Genomic DNA, 24,906 nt, shown 5'->3' on the forward strand with positions numbered 1-24,906 from the left:
TGAACAAAGTGTTCAGCCCAGAACTCATGTGGCTAACAGTGTACAAAGGTGGTTCACCTTTAAGGGTTAGTTCACACGAGGAGATTCGAGGAGATTTTGTCGCCTGGCGACAAATTGCCTTGTCTTCTGAGTGACAATCTCCCCGAACTGCCTCAGCGTGTTTTCCCATAGGCTATAATGAAAAGTCACCTGTGCTAATGCACACGTGGCGATGCGTTTTCCATAGTTGTCCGAAGTGAGGCACTTCGGGCAACTATGGAAAACGCACCGCCGCGTGTGCATCAGCACAGGGGGCTTTTCATTATAGCCTATGGGAAAATACGCTGAGGTAGTTCGGGGAGATTGTCGCTCGTGTGAACTAACCCTAAGGGGCAGATTTACTTAGGGTCGAATATCGAGGGTTAATTAACCCTCGATATTCGACTGTCTAAGTTAAATCCTTCGACTTCGAATATCGAAGTCGAAGGATTTAGCGCTATTCGTTCGATCGAATGAAAAATCATTCAATCGAACGATTAAATCCTTCGAATCGTTCGATTTGAACTATTTTAATCCGTCGATCGAACGATTTTTGTTCGACCAAAAAATGCTTAGGAAGCCCATGGGGACCTTCCCCATAGACTAACATTGACCTCGGTAGGTTTTAGGTGGCGAACTAGGGGGTCGAAGTTTTTTCTTAAAGAGACAGTTCAACTATCGTATGGTCAAATAGTCGAACCATTTTTAGTTCGAATCATTGGATTCGAAGTCTAAGTCGTAGTCGAATGTCGAAGTAGCCAAAAAAAACATTTGAAATTTGAAGTTTTTTTCCTCTATTCCTTCACTCGAGCTAAGTAAATGGGCCCCCTGGTGTGCTTTAAGCAAGTTATAGAATGGCTTATTCTAAGCAACTTTTCAAATGCCCTTAATTCTTACTTTTTAATGTGGGAAGGAGGTCCCTGCCCTATAGAGCTTACAGTCTGAGTTATGTCCTGAGTGATTTTTATATTTATAAGACGGTGGTTGCAGAATATTAGCCATTGAGACACAGAAACCCGTGCGCACGTCTCCCTCACAATCTCTCCATTGAGGAGAGTGACTGTGTGAGCTCGTGTGTTTCTACACAGGGGATTGAAGGCGGGGCCTGGTCACGTGGCTGTCGCGTATAAAGAGGCAGGTCCTTGTGGGTTTTATGAGCGGCAGCATCTGCACAGCTGGGTCAGGGGAGGAGGCTAGAGTCAGTCCGGAACAGCACGCGCCATCGCTGCATAGAGCACGCAGTAGCTCAGACATGGCAGCAGGTAAGGACCCACGCTCGGCTTATTGAGTAGTTACGGGCCAAAGGGATAACTCTGCAGCATGTCCGGGCGCTCAGCTCCTGTGCTGGGGATCCTATGTAAGGCTACACGGCGTGTGGGACAGCGGCTAGTGGGATCCCTCGCACTGACACCAACGTGACAGCAACCTGCACTCGCCGGCTACTTGGCTAGTTAGGGGGAAAGTGACTGCGGGAGTCTAGGGAACATCGTGATACTTTGCAAAGGGCAGGAGAAAGTATGACTTATCCCACTCTACTACTACTACTACTGCTCCCAGCATTCCCTGCCGACAGGTGTTGGACGCTTCTAGTTCCCTTACAGGTAGAGATGAGCCCGTTTGTGTTCTACCTGCACCTTCCATTCCTATCCATTAGCCTCAAGCTGTGACACACTCGCTGTAACCCTTTCACCACTACAGGGGGTGGAACGGAGTCAGTTATTTAGTCAGCCTTCCGCTTCCCTTTAATGAGGTGACGTTTTTAATGGTATTACCCCCCCCCCCTCCTGGAGAAAGTGATTCGGTCCGGGTCACATGTAGCGGGTTCCTTGTTGGAGGAGTAAACCCCTATATACACCTCTTGTTAAACATATGGCCAAATATTTTCTGTTTCTTAGTATTTAAAGTGTTTAAAAGCTGGCAAGGAAAAATGCTTTTGATTTTAATCTTCCTGCCTCCTAGAATTTGGCCTAACTGGAGGCAATGAGCTCTGTATAAACAACATCCACCCTTCCCAATCTTTCTCAATATTTTGTAAACCAAAAAAACAGTCCAGTTTGCAGGAACTTTGCCTGTGCACTGCTGTCAAATTTTCACTGATTTGTAATTTTTTCGATGGGGCAGATTTGCCCGTCACCAGGAGTGTAACTACAGAGGGGGTCTGGGGGAGGGCCAGCAAGTATAGGGGGTCCCATAAGAACCCAATACACGTACAATTTCAATAAATATTGGTAAAACAGGTGAACCTTTAGACATTTTGGTGGTCAGTAGATTTTTGCCCCAAAATTGTCTGAAATTGAGAAGTCGCCAGAAAACGCGAGACTGGGGTACAGAGCCAAAAATCTGGTAACTCCTGACTTAGGTCCCATTGCATGCTGGGTATTGTAGTCTTCATTCAACTTGGCAGCTGGCAAATTGTTAAACAAACTACATTGCCCAACATGCATCGGGAGACTCGGGCTTGGCACATTAGGGCAACAAAAAACTTTGGCTGGCTTCCAAAGTACAAACTAGCCAAAGGCCCAAAAAGTAGGCTAAATCTCTACCATGGCTAGTTTGTACTTTCACCTGGGCTTTAAATTAGTAGCCCAATTCGGCTGGAAACCTGGCAACCCTGTAGTGGTTTCTATTTGTACAGGTTAGCCCAGGGGAATTTAGAAAATAGAAAAAAATAAATAAAATGGGTAAAAATTGTTTGCGCAGAGATGGAATGCAGGCCTGCTCTCTGGGGTCTCCTTCAGTCTTTCTCTAATTATTTCCAAGTGCGACTGCCTTGCCCTGTGCAATCCCTACTTGGTACAGCAGAGTCTACATTTTCAAATGCTGCATTTTGTAAGGGGGGGGGGGCGACCATCATTCAGCCCCCCCCTTCACTTAGAATGGAAAGTGCTTATACAGGTGATTCAAAGAAAATCAAAAACACATGCTGTATTGGAGTGACTTGCCAGAACGCTATATTCTCATGAAGGTATGAGTGAAATTACTCAGGAAAAGTCAACTCTTTTTTTTTTTTTTTTTCTTGGTGAAACTAAAGCCGTACCTTGTACTTGATCCAGGCTAATAAATCCTTATTGGAAGCAATACCAACATTTTTGGTTTATTTAATGTTTACATGATTTTCTAGTTCACTTTACATATGAAGGTCAAAATTATGGTAAGATCTTTTATCCAGAAAACCCCCCAGATCATTCTGGATAACGGGTCACATACCTAGAATAGGATTCATTTTCAGTGGCAGCCCCCCTTTTTTCTTCACAACAGGATGTATAATGTGTCTAACTTACTAGTTCTAAAGAGCTAGGCTATTCCGTGAATGTATAGAAAAGGCTATTGGCATGGGCTATTGGTAGCACAACATGGCCTTTATAAGTTTGAGAACTTGTTTATTGTATAAGTATTGACTAAGGGGCAGATCTATCAAGGGTCAAATTGAAAAGTCCACTTTTCTAAAAAAAAAAAAAAAAAAAAATTCTTTTTTATGGTCCAAACTGGGAGTTTAAAAAAAAATAAATAAATAGATTACATTTTTTAGATTTATCATACTCTGGCCCTTAAAGAACTCGGATTACAATATTTGCCACCTAAAACCTGCTGAATTGCTGTTTTAAGTGCCAGGGCCGGGCCAAGCCAACCGGGGTGCCCTAGGCATTCGGTTGGCTACCACCGCCCCCGAACCCTAAATTTTGAATGGAGTTCCCCTTCAAACGGCAGCATCCACAGCCAACATGGTATTATTACTCCGTCATGACTGTGCTATTAATGTGCATTAATATGGCAGCGCTGATAGTTACCCTGAAAAACTTCCAGCTTCACCTCTATATTCAGCCACATCTCCTGAAATCTCATTGGTTTGAGTGCTTACTGTCATCTCCAAAGCTCTGCTGTGATTGGTTAATATAAGAGAGTCCTTACTTTGGCTTTCATTTTGCCTTCTGGTTCCTCGTTATGCGACGTTGTTGCCATTTTTATTTTGGGAAGGTATGGAAGAGTGACAGGTGGAAGGGCAGCCAGGGAGCCAGTCAACCGGACTAAGGGTATTCAGAAGACTTTTGAACAGTTACCTGCCTAGCGCCCCCACGTCTTTGCGCCCTAGGCAGGCGCCTCTTCTGCCTACCCCTAGTTCCGGCCCTGTTAAGGGCTGAACTACACTGTGCTTCAGACACGTTGCCATGCAATAACACTCCTACGTGTCGGATGTGCAGAAAAGAACTGCGCTTCATATAAAATCGTGGGTACAAACAACATGTATCAGACTGTCGGATAAAGATGCCACACGCTGAGTCCTCATCAGACAAGTCAGATGCATGCCACCCCGGCACGTCTCATGCGTGTCATCGCATGGCAACGTGTCTGATGTAATAGCACTGTCTAGTTCAGCCCAAAGTAAATGGGAGAGGTCCAGGGATCAACTTGGAGTTGTTTGCAGCCTTCCTGACATTCGAGTTGTGTGTTTTTTTTTTTGTTTTTTTTTGGTTTTTTTTTTGAGTTCTTAAATTCAAATGGAATTTGATTTGTTTTTTTTTGTCAAAATAGATTTTGTTAAATTTCATATTGGTATAATTTCAAATCTAGAGGAGTTTTATGTGAGATTTTAAAATTCGACCTTTGGATGTGTTAAACCTATTGTGGGATAGTGGATCAGGTGGTAAAGCTACATATTGTGTTTCCAGGCTTAACTCCTGCTGGGAATTTTCTCTGCAGACGGCACAATTATGCTGTACCACAGCTTGGCAGCTCAGTAAGTCAAATTAATATGGGGTTAATATTCTAGGCTGCAGTGTATTTAAGACTTGCTCACAGCACAAGCAAGCATTCTACAGATACAGTGTCTTGAATTTCATGTCAAGTGCTGATCTAGTTTTCCTCTTTGGAAACATACAGGGCACTGGTGTGAAGTACATGTTGTAGATCCTGCAGAATTTCTTTGAATATTATTGGCCCACTTGCATTGCGGTGCAAATACGCAATTGGTGGCATGGTTGTGTGGAAGTTTCTTCTGATAGTTTTGTATTTAGTTTCTTGGCATGTGTTCCTTAAATGATGTTGCTGCCATGTTCTATATTTATTCTATTACTGCATCTAGGATGTTGCCATCTGTGTGGTATCCTTCGCACGGCTTCTGATCTTGTCTTGCTATTCTTTCGAAGAGTCCAGATCTAAGTGATCACATCCAGGAGAATAGGCTTCTCTTGCTGAATGAATTTATGGCTACAAACATGACACATCTGCTTGCCTGCATTACTGTGCTGGAGCTTCATGTGAGCCTGCCTAAAAACCTGTCTCACTACTCTTGCTTAATGTTCAATTGTGCTAAAACACATAATGGTGTGACAGAATTATAATATCAATCCCACTCCCCTCTCCATTTAAAAGTTACACATAAATGAACCCGTCTGAACTTTGAGGTTTGAGATGACTAAAGAATCCCTCCAAAGTAGCTGCTTCAGAAAGACAGGTGAAAAATGAAACTTCAATATTGGAAAAACAGCCACAAAGGGAAAGAGTTAATTGGAAGTCTTATTTCTGATGAACTGAAAGTCTTGTATGTTGGACACCCCTTTGTTAAATTGTATTCACTTGTGGGGGGCTGCAAAACACACTAGTACACTTGACACTGAGCTCTTCATCTGTATTGTGAATTGTATTTCTAATAATGCAGGGACCCCTTTACTAACTTTGCTGTACAGTGCTTTGCCCTCAAGGAGCGCTATACAAATAAACATACGTACAATCAAACCCCCATTTTAAATTTTTCAGGGGACCAGAAAAATGGTGTAAAATCAGGGAAATGTATAATGCATAATATATAGATGGGACCACAAAACAACAATTTAAAATCAGGGGATATAAAATGGAGGTTCTACTGTATGTACATAGTACCCCAGTAAATCCAGTTGACTGTCCTCTTTAAAGCTGTCGGTTCATGGGGGGGGGGGGGTACCGGCCCCAAAATCACCCCCTGCTGTCTCGCATTGACTTGAAAGTAAAAGGCTGAGTGCTTGGGGCTTTAACTAGGAGTATTTGCATGCTGCCAGTCTCTTCCCACACAAGTCAGTAGAAGGCAATGACATTGGTTTGGCTAAAACTGAATCAAAACATTGTCACACACTTAAACTAACTTTCTTTCCTGTTTACTTCAGGAATCCATATAAAGAAACCACTTTTTAACAACCCTGGGTCCAATAGGGCTTTAGGGCCCTCCTTACAGAACAAATTAATTTCAGAATTAGATGGGTTTTATTTGCTAAATAGTGGTGAGCAAATCTCTAAAATAACTATCAATGTTGGCCCTATAGAGCAATGTGTCCCTGGGCATTTTGTCACCTGAACTTCTGGCATTTAAAATGATAGTTTGGCATATTCTTATGTGTTACATGAACAAGGTGGTGGGTTTGTTTCCTTGTCTTTTGTGCACTATATGTATAACCAACAACTCCCCCCCCCTGTAAATACAACCTAATGTAACATACCAAGTTTACTTAAAGGAGAAAAAAGCTTTGGAGGCAAATATATTAGCTGCAATAGTGTAAGCTATATTTATTCTGTAGAATGTTTTACCATACCGGAGTAAAACGCTCTACAGGCTTTGTTTAGGATAGCAGCTGCAATATTAGCTTGGTGTGACATCACTTCCTGCCTGAGTCTCTCCCTGCTCACTTATAGCTCTGGGTTCAGATTACAGCAGAGAAGGGGGTGGGGAAGTGGAGCAAACCAAGCATGCTCACGCCTGGGGCAAGGAGGTTTTAAGATAAAGGTAGGAAGTTTGATACAGAAGCCCATGTGTACACAATAGAAGGAAAATGCAGTCTTTTGACAGAGGACTCTGAACAGCATTACTTTGAGGGTTTACTAGTATATTTAGGTGGACCTTTCTGATGAGGCTTACTTAGGTTTAACCTTTCCTTCTACTTTAAGATGTGGCTTTGCCTGACTGCACTGTTTAACTGGGGGTTTTGGGCTGACTTGCAGCATGTTGCTTTAAATACTGCCTGATGTGACCTATGGCTTATTTTCCTCATCTGCAGGTATACCATGCATTTGCTGGCACCCTATCTGCTGTTCATGTCCAGATGGCTCCCATTGGCTACAACTGCCCAACCTAATTTTGAGATGTATGGCCAAAATTTACTGTAGCGATAGTCTTTCATTTAGAATTGTTGAAAATCTACATTAATTTGCATTGTATATAAAATGGGTGAGCTTGTATACACACCGCCAGGCATTTACCCTGGTCTCTGCAGTCTGTGCTGCTGGCCTATATAGCAGTGAAACTTGGAGTGATATTTTTTTTGTTGCACCATCTGGTGGTCTGACAAACGTGTTTGCTAGCAGAATGCTACCTGTATGAGTTGTGGAAGGAGGAATAATCATAAGCTTTTCTATGGTGTGTCCTAAGTTACCAGTAATGAACTAGGTGGGGGCGGGCTGTACATCCAGGCCCCACCCCTCCATATGTATTTTCTTATCAGCTGCAGCCAGCTACAGTGGTTCGCAATCTTCTGGGGAGGGAGTATGGGCCCTGGTACAACTGCACCCCCTACTCCCCCCAGTAGTTCTGCCACTGTTACCTACTTCCGGTGGGGGTTATGTTGGTATTGTTCAAATATGATCTTCCCCCACCCCAAAGGAGGTTTGAGTGTATCCTGCATGTAGCTTGGTGTCTTACAAGAGGTTTCAGGATGGTTTTTCTCCCAACCAGAAGTATACGGAGTGTTTAACCCACCAATCTGTTAAAAGGGTTGGTATTTTCTCTACCCAAGCGCATGTAGCTGTGACTTTTACATTTCACACATGAAAAATAACTTGCATGTGTTACACAATGGCTTAGCTCTCTTAAACCCAATTGTTTGATTCTTCCACTGTGTGTTCCACTGCAAGGAACACATGGGTTAACTGAGCCCACTTATTCCAGTAGAGGCTGCACTTTGGGTGTTATGGGTAGCACTAAACAAATATCCCTTAAGAACTCAGTAGCCCCAGCTTGTAATGACTTTCATTCAAATATGCATTAAACTTGCCATATAGCTGTCACTGGGCAAAGCACTGCTATCAGAGGAGCTGCCAGGGACTGAACATATAAGTCTTCTGATTATTCATACAGATCTTTTATTAAATATATCTGGATGGCCTTGCAATGTGTATAGTAATGTCTGATTCAGAACACGGTTCTAAAATGGTTCATTCTTGCCTATGTAGTAGGTTTCTCATATGGCAATACAAACATTACTTCATACCTGAGCCTCTACTCTTCAAAAAAACATCTGTCGACAGAAAGCTGTCCAGTTTAATCTGATCTTGGTCTGTCACATAACCACATTGTATGTCCTCTCTAGCTGCCTGTTTTCATCCTGGAATGTGTTGCCCAACCCCTGGAGGGCTGCCAGATGCCCATTACTGCTCGAATACCATTTATGCCATGCTCGGCTTAATGACTTGTGTAGTTTTTGCGCTGTGGTATTGATGCCTGCCATGAGGGAGGACTGTGGCTTCATTCTGTAATAAACAGTTAAGCCCCACCACAATCATTCATTCTCCATCTGAACACATATCTAACAAAGCAGATGTTAGCAGTGCATTATTTCTGAAATAATCAAGTTTATCTTTACTATTCCCCTCTCTGTATCTTTCTCCTCATTCTGTCTTCATCCAGGAGTTGGGTGTCTGATTAATGATCCAATATCTTATAGGGGAGCTCCTTTTCCATAGAAGATGTATTAGAGCTCACTCTATTAAAATCACCAGACATCATGTCTCTCTACGTGCAGGATTTGTGCATAGGGCAGTTATTTTGTTTGTACTGGAATCTGCTATTTGAGCTCTACTACATCTGCTAGGAAAGGAAGCCCCCCCCCCCTATAGGATATGGGATCATTCATCTGACCCCCAACTGCTACAAGAAGATAATTAAGAGAGGCATAGTGCAGATAAACTTGATGATTTCAAACGATGCAGAATATTTGATTGTATTTAGAAAGCTTTTTATTTCAGTATGAGGAAGTTTGTATCATTTTTGGGATAGTTCCCCTTTAATACAAATCCTTGTGTTTTTTCTGTCCTCCCCCCTCATCTGGTTGTTGTGCAGCCAAAAAAGAAACTAAAGGGAGTACTTTTATCATGTGACTAAAAGCAATTTGCATGATCAACTTTTGGCAATTCAAAGTAATATGCTTCCGTGTAAGGACGTATATAGAATCTGCTCAGAACAGTCTTCACAGGAGTATGATGCGAGCGTTATTGCAACCGACAGGTTGCATCATACTCCTGTGAAGACTCTGTTCTGAGCAGATTATGTTTCTCCTGAAAGCATTTAACTGCTTTCATGATATTCCTTGTTGCGTCTCACACTGTCTGCTCAGTCTGAACTGGAAGACTTTAGTTCGTTTATTAGGCAAGTGTGTATCTTGTCCCACTATTTATGGCCTTAAGCTCAGGGAGCTGTAGCAGCATAAAGTATGGGATCAGTTATCCGGAAACTCGTTATTCAGAAAGCTCCGAATTACAGAAAGTAATTTCCCATAGACTCCATTTTAATCTAATCCATTAACTTTTTTTTCCCTTTTTCTCAAATAAAACAGTATCTTGTACTTGATCCCAACTAAGATATAATTAATCCTTATTGGAAGCAAAACCAGCCTATTGGGTTTATTTAATGTTTACATGATTTTCTAGTAGACTGAGGGTAGAACTCCACGGGCGATTTTAAGTGCGATACCGTCCGTTCCAACACGCTAAGATGAATCACGGGTGTCTCGTTGGCTGCTCCTTACCTTTAAGGTAAGTAACGGGAATGTCTGACGTTGTCACTGCATGCATCTAACACTACTGTTGAAGACACATCGTTGGCATCTGACAGTCATGTCGTATGCACGCATCAACAACGTCTGACATTCCTATTACTAACCTTGGATTTGGCACATCAGACGGGACGCCTGCATTTCATCTCTGCTCAGTGGAACAGACGGTATCTCACTTAAAATCTCTGTGGTATGAAGATCCAAATTATGGAAAGATCAGTTATCCAGAAAACCCCAGGTCCTGATCTTTCTGGATTACAGGTCCAATACCTGTACATATGTACTGCTATACTTGGCTGTCCCAAGGACCCACAAGTCTGTCACTCACAAATGATTTTAATATCACCCAGCCAATTTGCCACCCCCTACCCTCCATTGATATGGACCGACCAGCTTATTCAAATAAGGCCTTGATTTCCAGGACCATTTCTAGCTGGTGTATTCTGCCCCACAGTCAGTGTTCCCTTTAATTCCTTCTTGGCTATGCACTTTTATAAAAAAAGAAGTGTGCTCAGGTCAGAATAGTACAAAATTCTTTCTGCATGCCACAATTGTCTGTGTGCTCACACACAACTGTAGGAAATGCTGGTCTTTCTACTATAACTTTAACATAACAACCACCAGCTACCAAATCAATGTTCAAAGCTATGACACAATTCCAGTCCTTAGAGCTAAAAGCCCTGGTCACAGGGTAGTCTGATCTATATTTGTACTATCTGGCTAACTCAATTTTTATCTACTGGTGGTTCAACTCTGACCCCAACTCTTGCTATAGGCACCCTAGCTGGATCCAGTGTTGGGACATCCCACCAGGATACCAGGAAAATTCCCAGTGGGCTGCTAAACACTTGGCCTATTTCATGACCATTCCCTCTTTTAATAAGAACAGGCTGCAGACCATGCAGCTGGGCCCCTTCACACCCTTCCCTTCGCAGTGATTTTGCTTGCTCACAGACTCTGCTAATTCTGCCTCTAGCTGATTTGGTTCAATAAGGGCCATCGTTGCTCATCTATAGCTTTACCAGCAGCCAGGTTTCAGGATATAAGGCACTTAGATTTAGATAAATTGAATACTGCATTTTAGAAACCTTTTTTTAAACAAACCGTTCCGGGCTCCGTTCTAGATGTTGTTGAATTGGCTTCATTTTTTTTCTTTGTATAATTAACAGTAGCTTATACCTTGTGAACTACATGGAAATTTGTGTACTTTACAACATGTCACATTATCCCATTATCTGTTGCATTTTTTTTTATATTTTTTTCCGGATTTTGTAGAGATCTCTCTCCAGAATTGAGAGTTCAGTAGTTCTGCTAAATTAGTCGCCCAGCGACATGTCCTTCCCATCGGCAGGATGGCACTCCGGGTGACTTCGGAAAACGAAGTGATCAAAGTTGTGAACAGAACAATACAGCTATCTCCTTTGGTGTAACTTGCATACTGGCTTCCCATTCAAATGCTGTCTGTCACACAGCGAGATTAGCATATCTAAAGACAAATGAGGCTTGAATTTGCAGCATCAAATAGCAGCCACAGCCTAAAGGGAAGAGCCAGCATTCCAACCTTCCTAGTATTTCAGCATAGGAGTAGTTTCCAAAAATGAACCTGGCTCCTTTAGGTGGATTCTAAGCTATGGTCTACAATCCCTATGCTAACTATTGCCAGTCTGGGGCAAACGATCCACTGCTTTGTGTCTGGGTAAGGGCCAAAAATGTTGTATCCTAAAAAGAAAGTATTTGTACTTCTGCATGTGTCTTATGTGCCACAACCCTGCTAAACCAACAGTTGCCTCAATTTGAGCTTCCCCTGTTATGAGCCTTGCATTTTCTTAACTTGAATACATTTTGATTGTGGTTATGCAAACACTAGTGGTGCTCTGACCTTGCCTTATACTGGAAACTATGAATATACAGTAAATGCATGTGGAAATATGCCTTCATGTTGAAACCAGCTATATTCTTGCACCATGGGAGTTTGCTCTCATGTGCATGAAGCCCTAAAGCTGAGTGAACTCCTAGCAAGTCAGAGCATTCCACTTGTTCACTTCTATAAATCTGCTCAGACGATGACCCAGACCTGTACCAAACTACGCCATGGTCCTCTCCCATAGAATACATTTTATACAATTTTTTTTTTTTTTTAATAATGGCTTCCATTTCTCTAATAACTGCACCTTGTACATGATCCAAACTGATTTATCATCATTGGAAGGGAAATCGTCCTATTTTTAATGTTTACATGATTTTCTAGCAGACTTAATTTACAAATATCTAAAATTATGGAAAGATTGGTAATCCGGAAACACCAGTTCCAGAGCATTCTGGATAACTGATCCCATACCTGTACAGGAATGGGATTTCATATCTGGGTACCACTGTTTTATTTGAACTATCGACTCTTTCCAAGGTGCCCAGTGATGGGATCACCAAAACTGCTTTATTTTTCCTCAAGATCAAGCTTTTGTCACCCTGGCTACGAATGACACTTATGTGAAAGGAGCGCTGGTGTTGGGATCATCTCTCCGACGACATAACACTAGGAATAAGCTGGCTGTGCTTATAACTCCACAGGTCTCTGACTCCATGAGGTAAGGAATATTATAACTCCACAGGTCTCTGACTCCATGAGGTAAGGAATATTATAACTCCACAGGTCTCTGACTCCATGAGGTAAGGAATATGATCTCCTAAAGAACAGTGTTCCATCATGTACAAGGCTTGGTTTCTGACCGTGACACTGCCAAGTGACAAGCAATGAAGCCATCTGGGTGGCTTCAAGGAAATTGATTTTTTTTTTTTTTTTTTTTTTTACATTATTAATTGGTGATGTTAGATTTCACAATTTTCTTCTTTTATCACTTTTGATAAATGGGGCCCCTTAGAGGCACATGGGTCGAATTTCGAATTCATGGGAGCGTTTAAAAACTCCCTTAAAGCTGAAATATCTAAAGTTATTAACTTTTTTTTTTTCATCAAACTCTTGATGAATTAAATCGACCCGAAAATTGGAACCAAATTTTTAAAACTCCAAAAAAAAAAAAAAAAAAAAGCTTGAATGTCAGGAAGGCCACAACTCCAAATTGATCCCTGAACCTCTCCCATTGACTTAAACAGTAATTCGGCAGGTTTTAGGTGCCGCCTAGTCTAATTTGAGTTCTTCCAGAGTATGAAATCTCAATTCTAATTTTTTTTTTTTTTTTTTTTAAAGACTCTTATTGAATTTGAATTACTCAGTCCAATTTTACAGTTTTGACCATAAAAAAACTCGACCCTTGATAAATCTGCCCCATAGTGTTGCTGCTGATGGCATGATTCAAGTTCTTCGTCATGTTTTAAGCCTAACTTGTTTTGCTTAAACTATATTAATATAAAATATATTATAATTTTTATATAATTTTTTCATTTTTTTTCTTTAAGAAAAGTACTGGACAAAGTCTATGATGATGTTCGAGTGGTGGATGTCTTGGACAGTGAGGATTCTGCAAACCTGGCTTTAATGAAACGACCTGAATTGGGAGTCACACTGACAAAAATACACTGTTGGACCCTTACAGAATATTCAAAATGTGTATTCATGGATGCAGACGCTATGGTAGGACAGAGAATAACTTATTCTTGTGTTTATAGAGGGAATAGTTGGCCACATTGCCTTTAGCTCTGTTATTCAATGGCATTTGTAGGCTTTGTAGTTAGACCCCCATCCACCCTTTCAGTGTTCAAAATGTCCCTCACTATTGCCAACGCCTGGCTAGTGGGGTTCCCCCCCCCCGCTGCTTTAACACATTCTATCACATTTGAGTCAATGGACAATTGCTTAGAGAGGAGCAGCCAGTTGAGTACTGCATGGGAGGTGGTGCTCTTGTTGGCTTTTATTTATTTAAGATGTTAATACTTATTTATTTTTTTTTTTTCACTGTAGGTTTTGTGCAACGTCGATGAGCTTTTTGAAAGAGAAGAGCTGTCTGCAGCACCGGACCCAGGCTGGCCTGACTGCTTCAACTCTGGAGTGTTTGTTTTTACACCATCTTTTGAAACCTACAATAAACTTCTGCAGTTGGCAACGGAAAAAGGCAGCTTTGACGGTCAGTATGCTTTGCTTTTTACTTACTAACAGGACTAGAGGTCTAGAAGGCCAGAACATACTGGGGCATAAAGCTTCATTAGAATACTTAAAGGACCTGCTATCCAGGAGGCTTGGGACCCCTGGGGTTTCTGGATAAGGGACTTTACTTAACTAGGATCACCTTAAGTCTGCTAAAAACTAAACACTAAAGACCAGTGGGTTTATGTTGGTACAAACTGCATCCCCACTGTTTAATTGGAGCAATCCACCAACAAATGGGTCTCATCAGTTTAACCTGTCATTCCCCATCCATTCATTACCTCACATTGTGCTGAACAGGAAGATATGGTTATTTGGTATGTGCGTTCATGACTAGTTTACCTTTACGAATACTTTGGCTGTGCAGATTCATCTTTACTACATTATATCAAACAGTACCTGGTACCTTATCCCATTAGTTCTATTACAGAAGAAAATGTTGTTTAAAACTTCGTATTAAAATTGACTGATTTAGTCTTCCTTTGCTAATATTTCATGTAAGCTATTGTCTGTATCCCTGGCCACATAACCTGAGCAGGCTGACTGCGTTTGTCCCCATACACTGGCAAATCAGCTGCCACCTTATAGTGACCTGCTTTACCCTAAATTTCCAATTTGCAGCAGTTAAAGGTAAAGCATGAGCTTTTGGATTATTTGAGTGTTCAAGGCTGTTTTGTTATGAGACAACAACTTTGATCCTGAGATCATATGTAAAATACCTGCCAGAAAGAGAATACAATTACAGAATATCTAACTTTTTACAGCAAGAATTTCCATTTTATATTGCATTGTTTGTAGTGGAATGTAAGCATTTGGGTCCAATTCTATATCTTATCAGTTTGCTATTGGCTTGTTTACATGGAACTTCAAGGGGAATTTTTTTCCCCTCAAATTATAAATGCAGCACTTGGCAGTATTATCTCTATTTTGCACTTTCTTTTCTAGGTGGGGACCAGGGATTGCTGAACACATTTTTTAATACTTGGTCGACAAAAGATATAAACAAGCATCTCCCTTTTGTGTACAACCTCAGCAGCGTTTCCTTGTACTCCTACCTTCCAGCATTCAAAGCGTGAGTTTTTTTGTTTTGTTTTTGTGTTTTGGTCAACTTAGGTCTGTAACTGAATGTCGCATTTATGTCTATGTCAGCTGATGGAAGCTAGTAAATAGATTTGCAGCTGCCTTTATAAATGCCTGAACTGTCATGGGAATCCTGTCTGGTCTCTGTAACATCAATTGCTCGAGTTTATGCAGTTGCTAACATAAGCATTGCTGCACTTGACTCTTGTTCTAGTAGTCCATTAAGCAGCCCTTCCATCAAGGTTATACTTGGGTTTGAAAAGGCAATTCAATGGGTAGTGACTTAATAGTAGCAAGTATTAAATGGATAAGCACTTTATTGCACGCTGCTGTTCTGCCTTTTGTAGAGATGTGCACACCTTTGACTTGCAGGATACCATTGGTATGTATAAAACACAGATCACTGCTCTGCAGAAACTGACTTTCTGGCTTTAATTTGTAGATTTGGCTCCAATGCGAAGGTGGTGCATTTCCTGGGGAAACTTAAGCCTTGGAACTATACATATAACAGTGAAACAAAAAGCGTGAGCAGCGATGTACATGATCAAACTCTGATTCACCCAGATTTCCTGAACCTCTGGTGGGACATCTACACTACTAGGATCGTCTCTCTGCTAACACAAGAGGGAGCAGTTAAAGAAGAAACAACTGCCCTACAAGTGGTACGCTTTATATAACTTATCCTGGCTCGCTGGGTCCATAGTGGTACAAATAAACATTGTCGGATGCTTACAAAGTAGTTTTATCAGTTAACCCTGTTTGGCCTTTAGGTTGGGACCCCTGACTTTTAATCTCTCCATTAAGTATTGGTGCTTGAATTAAAAATATTGAGTAAAACGTATACTCATTCTCATTGATTATCTTGCTACAGATTTGTTATGCTTTACAGCATAAGGCTCATTCTATGCTTGTGTTTCAGCTGATGGGAAAGGGGCCCCCAACTGTCATGCTTAAAGGAACAGTTCAGTGTAAAAATAAAAACTGGGTAAATAGGCTGTGCAAAATAAAAATGTTTCTTAATAGTTGGCCAAAAATGTAATCTCTATAAAAGCTGGAGTGACTGGATGTCTAACATGATAGCCAGAACACTACTGCTTCTTTGCAGCTCTCGAACACTCTCCCCTAATCAGCAACTTTAAGGGGGGTGGGCACATGGGACATAACTATTCAGTGAGTCTGCAATTGATCCTCGGCATGCAGCTCAGATTTAAAAGCAACTGTTGTGGCCCCTTCAAGTCACTGATTGGTTACTGCCTGGTAACCAGTGGAAACAAGGAGCAGGAAGTAAGTGTTCTGGCTATAATGTTACACATCCAGTCACTCCAGTCTTTATACATTACATTTTTTGGCGAACTATATTTTGCACAGCCTTTCCATTTACCCAGTTTTTATTAATACTGAAATTCCTGAAAGTGCAACAACACTATACAGCAGCACTGGGAATGCATTCACTTCTGTTGATTCCTATTTAGGCAAAACATTGCCAGCCTAGTGTAGTCTCCTCATTTCTCTAAATCCGGATTATACATTGGCCTGACAAATACTCCGTGTGGTGTTTTACTTTGCTACAATGATTTCTGACTGTTCAGGAAGTGTGGTGGTGCTCTTGTATTGTAATCTCCCCCACATGTCCGTATAGGGAATTGCTTAGTATCTCATGTAGGTGCAGGTAACTACAGTTGGTTGGAATGAAAGTTTTCAGTGATGTTTGCACCAGGACTAGTAACCCATCACTTGCTATCAAAACAGGTGATCTGTGAATGCTACTGGCTTTGTACTTCTGTTAAGGCTCAATGTTTTCAGCCTAGCAAAGCTTGAGCTGTTATAAAAGAATAGAGAGCTGCAAAGTCTAGCCCAAAAAGCCTCCAGGACCTAATTCAGGTAGGGAAAATAGAAGTATCTCCAGATCCTGAACTGCAATTGCAGAAATATTTGGCATTCAAGGTATCGGGCCAGTTCCTCATCACTATCCGGATACTTCTTTTTGGAAGTTAAGGGTAGCATTCTACTGGAACAGTTTGTTTTTTTTTTTTTGTTTTTTTTTTTGGCAGTGTCAAAATACAGCTGCATACACTAAATGCTCAATTAAGCAAAATACTTGTATATTTGTCTTGTTTAGTTTAGCACATACCTTAGTCCTTTTATTCTGCAGCTCTGTTCTCTGGGGTTATATACAGATTTCCCTTTTTGTTTGGAGTAATCCTAAAGATGTATTAATGTTATAAGTAGTCCAAAGCCTTATATATGAATAGGATGGGTCTTAAGTCCCACTAACCTTGTCTCTTTAATTTGGATAGCCGGATTAACGCTATCTGTAACTAAAATGTAACTTCCATCTACCTTAGGATAACTGTATAACCTAAATGTAAGCTCCTGCTGGTTTAGATAACTAAATGCCACATCTGGGTACTTGTCTCCTTTTACCCAGAATTCCAGTTACTCTACAAATTGTTACACACTATGGGGCAGATTCACTAAAGGGCGAAGTGACTAACTCTCTACCAAAGATTTGCCAGCGTGACATCCTTTCGTTACTTTGCCAATTTACTAATGGGCGCAGGCGTAACTGCTGGTGAAGGAGAGACTCTAGCAGTAATTCACTCCCTAACGCCTGGTGAAGTTACGCTCTGGCGAATGGACGTAACTACACAAATTGACTAAGATGCAGATTTTACTGAACGTTACCTCTTGCGCCAGACTTGCCTTCGCCACCTCAGACCAGGCGAAGTGCAATAAGAGTAGATAGGAGTTCTTCAAAAAATTTAAACATTTTCTAAATCCCAAACGGTCTACCTTTTAATTTTTCAGGTGATATGCTGCAAAAGATCATTTTCCTTACATATGGCACATAAACTATACACTGGGCTCATGTGTAGGGCAATATAACCACTTTAATTTATTAAGGTTTCCCTGGCTTGTGTAATGTATTTGCTGCAACATATACGTCCATTCAACTTCCCGCCGTATGCAAATTAGCCAATGCTAGTGCAGCTTCGCTTGGTGCAGTAACACTAGGGCAACTTCGCCAGCATTCAGCGCCCTGGAAGCAATTTCGGATTTTAGTGACTTAGTTGTCCTGGCTAATCTACACCTGGCAAAGTGTTGCGATGTGAGCGAAGCAGACGCTAGCGCAAATTCAGCGCTTGGTGAATCTGCCCCTATGAACAAAATCACTTCCCCAGTAGTCAACATTCTCTTCTCTTTTTTTTTTTTTTTTTTTTCCTTTCTCAAGCTTGTTGTGAAAGTGACTTATGCATGAGCTGTAACTTCCTAGTCTTGCAGGGCAGCTCTCCTGATATAGGGCATCTAGATTTCCACACTTCCAACTTTTTAACTCTTCTTAAAACTGTCCACAGCTGTCGGGCTTGGTCTATTCACTGGCTTACTCTTGTCGCTTCTGTAGAGAGGTATGACTAACTTAAACCTTCCCTAATTGCTAAACATCGCAGCTTTGTTTCAGTTCTCATCTCTATTCAGGGGTTTCTGGCCTTGTGACTGTCTTCTGTACTGCTTTGCATGCACTCCTGCATGGGAGCTATTCATTGAGTTTCCTCATCTTCAGGCTTTATCCTTCCTGGTTGTATTGGAGTCAGTACATTGTTTTTCTCTTCTCTTTTTAGGAGGAGGTTAAAGAAGCGGTGGTACAGATGTCAATCTCGCACTCTCCTCCATCTGCATCTTCAGAGGAACGCAGGGAAAGATGGGAACAGGGCCAGGTTGACTACATGGGAGAGGACTCGTATGAAAACATCAAAAAGAAGCTTGACTCTTATCTCCAATAGAACTTCTTCTCTTGCATTAAGAACGTGTTCAAGAGCTATTCATTGTCTAGGACAGCGTTTTGTCTGTTAATTGCTAGGAGCTTTACGAAGACCATTGTTCCCACTGTCTGTGGGGAAAGTTTAAATATGGGTAAACTGTTACAAATCCAGTTAATGTGCCATTTTTCCCTTTTTAGCTGTAGCTAGAGGGTAGTTGTGGCTTTAATGGGATTAATAGTTTTAGATCTGGTTTGAAACTTGAATAACCCCTAAGTGGTAATTTTAACCCCAACATACACTTGGAATTCTCCACCTTGCTTTAAGCAATAGCAAATGCTCCCACGCTGTTCCATGTGATCCATCTTGGTTTGTACTGGTTGTGTAAGCAATGGCAGTTTGCTTCTCCAGGGTACCCACAAAGTTGTCCTTTGTCCACATCTGCAAACTGTCTTAGCATGAACATTTCTGCTCCTAAACTCGAGACTCTGGAAGCAGCACCAAGTGCACTGCCAACACACATTGGAATGCTTCTTGTTCAGTTCTGTAGCCATAAAGGCTAATTTACAGTACTACACTTTTTTTTTTCTGAACTAACATGGCACTTCAGAAATAAACTGATCCCAAATCAGTATCTGTTTGATTCTTTGATCAAAGTTCTTTGAACTCCTGTCTTTACAGTAGAACTAGAAAAACTGCTTGTGTCTTAAAGGTCTGGCAGTGCCACATAATATATGCCCTTAAGTGTATGGGCACTTGTAGTTAAAAAAAAAAAATGTATTGCCATTGTAAAACAGGTGTTTGCTTCAGAAACACTATGATAGTTTATATAAACAAGCTACTGTGTAGCCATGGGTGCAGCCATTAAGGCCACAGGTTACATAGCAGATAACTGATGCAATCAAGATCTGTGTGTGTTTTTGTAGCTTGTAGGTGACTGAATATTACTGTATGGTTGCTATGGGCAATATCTCTATTGCCAATGTTAAATATTCCCTTTAAATCTTAATCGGACAAGACTGCAAGTAGAATGTTATGATGGTCTGACCAATTTTACATTTGTACTATGCAAACTGTTCCTTTACAAACAGGAGTCCTTTGTAGGGAAAAAAGAACACAGGCTTATGGTACATGCAGGGTCTTCTCTGCTGGTAATGCTACTAGGTGTACAGTGGTGTGAAAAACTATTTGCCCCCTTCCTGATTTCTTATTCTTTTGCATGTTTGTCACACTTACATGTTTCTGCTCATCAAAAACCGTTAACTATTAGTCAAAGATAACATAATTGAACACACAATGCAGTTTTTAAATGAAGGTTTACGTTGTTAAGGGAGAAAAAAAAGCTCCAAATCTACATGGGCCTGTGTGAAAAAGTGATTGCCCCCCTTGTTAAAAAATAACTGAACTGTGGTTTATCACACCGGAGTTCAATTTCTGTACTCACCCCCAGGCCTGATTACTGCCACACCTGTTTCAATCAAGAAATCACTTAAATAGGAGCTACCTGACACAGAGAAGTAGACCAAAAGCACGACATGCCAAGATCCAAAGAAATTCAGGAACAAATGAGAACAAAAGTAATTGAGATCTATCAGTCTGGTAAAGGTTATAAAGCCATTTCTAAAGCTTTGGGACTCCAGCGAAAGACAGTGAGAGCCATTATCCACAAATGGCAAAAACATGGAACGGTGGCCGGCCGACCAAAATTACCCCAAGAGCGCAGAGACAACTCATCCGAGAGGCCACAAAAGACCCCAGGACAACATCTAAAGAACTGCAGGCCTCGCTTGCCTCAATTAAGGTCAGTGTTCACGACTCCACCATAATAAAGAGACTGGGCAAAAACGGCCTGCATGGCAGATTTCCAAGGCGCAAACCACTTTTAAGCAAAAAGAACATTAAGGCTCGTCTCAATTTTGCTAAAAAACATCTCAATGATTGCCAAGACTTTTGGGAAAATACCTTGTGGACCGACGAGACAAAAGTTGAACTTTTTGGAAGGTGCGCTTCCCGTTACATCTGGCGTAAAAGTAACACAGCATTTCAGAAAAAGAACATCATACCAACAGTAAAATATGGTGGTGGTAGTGTGATGGTCTGGGGTTTTTTTGCTGCTTCAGGACCTGGAAGACTTGCTGTGATAGATGGAACCATGAATTCTACTGTCTACCAAAAAATCCTGAAGGAGAATGTCCGGCCATCTGTTCGTCAACTCAAGCTGAAGCAATCTTGGGTGCTGCAGCAGGACAATGACCCAAAACACACCAGCAAATCCACCTCTGAATGGCTGAAGAAAAACAAAATGAAGACTTTGGAGTGGCCTAGTCAAAGTCCTGACCTGAATCCTATTGAGATGTTGTGGCATGACCTTAAAAAGGTGGTTCATGCTAGAAAACCCTCAAAGATGAATTACAACAATTCTGCAAAGATGAGTGGGCCAAAATTCCTCCAGAGCGCTGGAAAAGACTCGTTGCAAGTTATCGCAAACGCTTGATTGCAGTTATTGCTGCTAAGGGTGGCCCAACCAGTTATTAGGTTCAGGGGGCAATTACTTTTTCACACAGGTTTGGATTTCTTTTCTCCCTAAATAATAAAAACCCTCATTTAAAAACTGCATTTTGTGTTTACTTGTGTTATCTTTGACTAATAGTTAAATGTGTTTGATGATCAGAAACATTTTGTGTGACAAACATGCAAAAGAATAAGAAATCAGGAAGGGGGCAAATAGTTTTTCACACCACTGTGTCCAAGTGAAGGTACAACTTCAATATATATTGGGTTGATAACCACACTTGTAGCACCACCCATAACACTTAACTATACCAAAAGCACTTTATGGATTTTTTTTTTTTCCCCTACAAGTTTCTTACTAAATGTTTGTTCAATTAATCAACATAGGAAAGGGTTCCTTTGATCATTCTTTGGAATAGATGGTTTACATTTACTGTATGAACTGGGTAGTTGGTATCAATATTAATTATCTATAGAGCTACTAAGGATTAGAGGCTGATCACTTGGGTCACTGGGTCTTTTTGTTCCTGGTACATGCACAGCACATCTGAGGGCAGTTGGTAGTTAAATTGGCCTTTAAGGGGATGTAAAGCCATCCCACAACACCCCCTTAGTTTTCTTTAAAAAAAAAAAAAAAGTTTAGATGTAGATGTAATAAAACTCACCATTGACAATTCTAATCAAAGACTGTTATAAATGCCAGAGAACTGGCCAGTGAGCATAGTCCGCCATCTTGCTGTTGTCTTAAAGAGAATTTATTTTTCTACATTATGACACTGGAATTAGACAATATATAACTGTTTGCATTTTAAAGTACTTGCTGGCTGTGGAGATTTGGGGGGGGGGGAGTTGTGCAATATTGCTTTAAGAATACAAACAAGTAGCATGTGTGACATTCTGGGAGTTTTAAGTTAGAACTAACCAAGCGTTTTTGGTCCAATCTGATGCGCTCCAACAAAACGCAGGCGTCGGATGCCTGGGAAATGAGGTAAGAGATAGAAATGTTGGATGCTGCATCAGACAATAGTGTCGGATGTATGCTGCGACTTCATCCGACATTTCTTTCACTATTTTCGGCGCGTCCAAATTGACACCTGCATTGTCAGATCGGACTGAAAACGCTTGTTTAGTTCTACCCAACAAACTGAAGAACGTTTAGTTGTGCAGCAGGGTTTACTACCCTATAGTCTTGTACAACTGGCATAAACTGCACACGAATTGTAAAAGTGACCCAAGCCTTATCTTGGCACTAAACTACCCAATGGCATCAAAGAGATGCTGCAGATGGCTTATATCAACAAGCAAAATTCAGTGCCTGCATAGCTCTACAAAACAGAGGCACGCACAATACATAGGCCGCACATTCCCAACAGCTGCAAAAGAAAACTATACCGTTAAAATGGTTCACTAATACATTTTCAGCATATAGTTAATAACTGTGCCCTCTATTGTAAACTAAGGATATTCTAAGTCACTTAGGAGTTCCATGATCATATAAAGGGCTGGAGACTGTTCTGTACACAGGTCACTGAACTCAGAGTTGCCATCTAATCTTGTATGTAATATTTAATAACAGGCGCTACTTTACTATAATGTACACACTTTATATGACCTATGGCATCACAAGCACCAGTCTAAGGATATTCATGGCTCTCGTGCATTATATCATGACCTTTGGAAGAATCTTGCTTAACTGGCAAACACAGAACCATAAATACTGCTCTTCTTCCCTGAGGCACCCTTTTGTGTTGGGCTGTATGCTCCCTCCAATCACCTGACAGGAAATATTGCTTGTCTAACTGCTTAAAGGGCAACATTCTATTTAAGGTTATCCAATGGCACGCACTGTATCGCATAAGTGTAATTGTAAGAAGATTTATATGACGTAGTGGATTATATATGTTCTGTTTTATTTGTTGAGATCTGCAATGTTCTGTAGTGTAGTTTCCCTTTAGCACGGCTGTAATCGTTTTTAGGTTTTAGAGGGTTTTAAAACCACAACTAAGCACACTCTAAAACCACGATTGTCATTGAATTCCTAAAACCTCTGAATATAAAAGGTGCAAACAAACCATGCTGAATGATGCACTAAGAGATAAGAATATCTAAAACTTGGAATTATTATAAACATGGCAAAATCACAAATTTCTCAAAGATTTGTGAGGGAAAAACAAATCAAAGTTCAATTATTGGTAAATGGGCCCAGATAACTGCTCTAATGTGGGGACACACAACCCCCCCTTTCATTCTTTTCCCTGTCCACCACTTTTTGTATTTTTCTGGGGGACTTTTTTTAAAGCTACATAATCAATCCTAACCCCCACCCAGAAAACAAGGAGCAGTTGGCAGTGCCAAGGCCCTATAATTGCATGCAATTGGTATGTTCCATGTATCTGTTTCCTTTTACACTCACAGATGGGATTTCTCTCTGCTGAAAGTACCCCAAAAGTGTACACACATAGGGGCACATTTACTAAGGGTCGTAGTGAATTTTTGGGTACTTCAACCATCGAATAGGCCAAATTCGACTATTCGAACCATTCGAAAATCGAAGTCCTGTCTCTTTAAAAAAACTTTGCCACTTTGGCACCTTAAACCTGCTGAATTGCTATGTTAGCCTATAGGGACCTCCTAGAACCCGTAGCCAATATTTGGCTAAGTTTTGAGTAGTCAAAGGACTTTTTTGTAAAGTCGTACGATTAAATCGTTCGATTTGATGTATGATCCTAGCACGATTGTACGATCTTAAAAATCCTTCTACTTCGAATGTCGGACTAGCCTATTCGATGGTCGAATTTCAAAGTTTTTTCACTTCGAAACTTGAGGGTAATAGCAAAAATGTGAAGTTTACAAAGTTCTGAATGGCTACTAAAACCGTAGTAAAAGATTCTAAGCTTCCCTGGGTAAGGACTGGTAACCAATCCCTATACAATGCTGCTACTAAATTGCAGGATATAGTTTAATAGAATTGTATTTGATTTTAGGAAAAAAACATTGAGATGAGCTGCTGCTAAAGCTTTGCCTTTGCTAAAACCTGGGATGGCAGCCCAGTTAAAATCCTGACATGTGGCTAGAAGAGGTCCTGGGAGTTGTGGTTGAACCGCTAGAGGTTAGATATACCTCCCAATAAATTAATTAGAATCTTTTTGTAAAGATTTGCACTTGTAAATGTGCATCTTTGTTTTATATTAAAAATAGGTGCAGAATTCCGCTAAGTTCTGAAATCGTGGCAAATCCCCCTGCTCTTAATTTCCTCATGGAATTTCTCTCCCCCCCCCCCTTAACCTAGCATTGCAACTCGGAAGCACATCAAGTGATGTGATTGGGCAACAGCCTACAATGAGCTTGATTTAGAAATCTTCATGCTCAAAATTGTAAATGATTATGGATGAATTATACACTGGAAAGAGAACTAACATGAAAGGTTTTATTTTCCTCAGCTTTTGAGCTATAAATGAGTACAGTCCACACATTAAAGGGATACTGTCATGGGAAAAAAATTTTTTTTCAAAATGAATCAGTTAATAGTGCTGCTCCAGCAGAATTCTGCACTGAAATCCATTTCTCAAAAGAGCAAACAGATTTTTTTATATTCAATTTTGAAATCTGACATGGGGCTAGACATTTTGTCAATTTCCCAGCTGCCCAG

The 24,906-nt window shown here is 40.8% G+C and overlaps 1 protein-coding gene across 3 annotated transcripts; it reads left to right on the forward strand.

Annotated features, from left to right (window-relative positions):
• Window positions 1–1,128: 1,128 nt before the first annotated feature.
• Window positions 1,129–19,378, forward strand: gyg1.S (glycogenin 1 S homeolog). 3 transcript variants are annotated; one of them, XM_041564020.1, is made up of 8 exons: window positions 1,129–1,280; window positions 12,259–12,394; window positions 13,224–13,398; window positions 13,726–13,888; window positions 14,854–14,980; window positions 15,431–15,650; window positions 18,345–18,395; window positions 18,609–19,377. In XM_041564020.1, the coding sequence occupies exons 1-8, from the start codon at window positions 1,172–1,174 to the stop codon at window positions 18,768–18,770; spliced, it is 1,143 nt and encodes a 380-aa protein (XP_041419954.1). In that variant the 5' UTR covers window positions 1,129–1,171; the 3' UTR covers window positions 18,771–19,377.
• The last annotated feature ends 5,528 nt before the right edge of the window (window positions 19,379–24,906 follow it).

Source organism: Xenopus laevis, chromosome 5S (assembly GCF_017654675.1).
Source record: "Xenopus laevis strain J_2021 chromosome 5S, Xenopus_laevis_v10.1, whole genome shotgun sequence".
NCBI lineage: Eukaryota > Metazoa > Chordata > Amphibia > Anura > Pipidae > Xenopus > Xenopus laevis.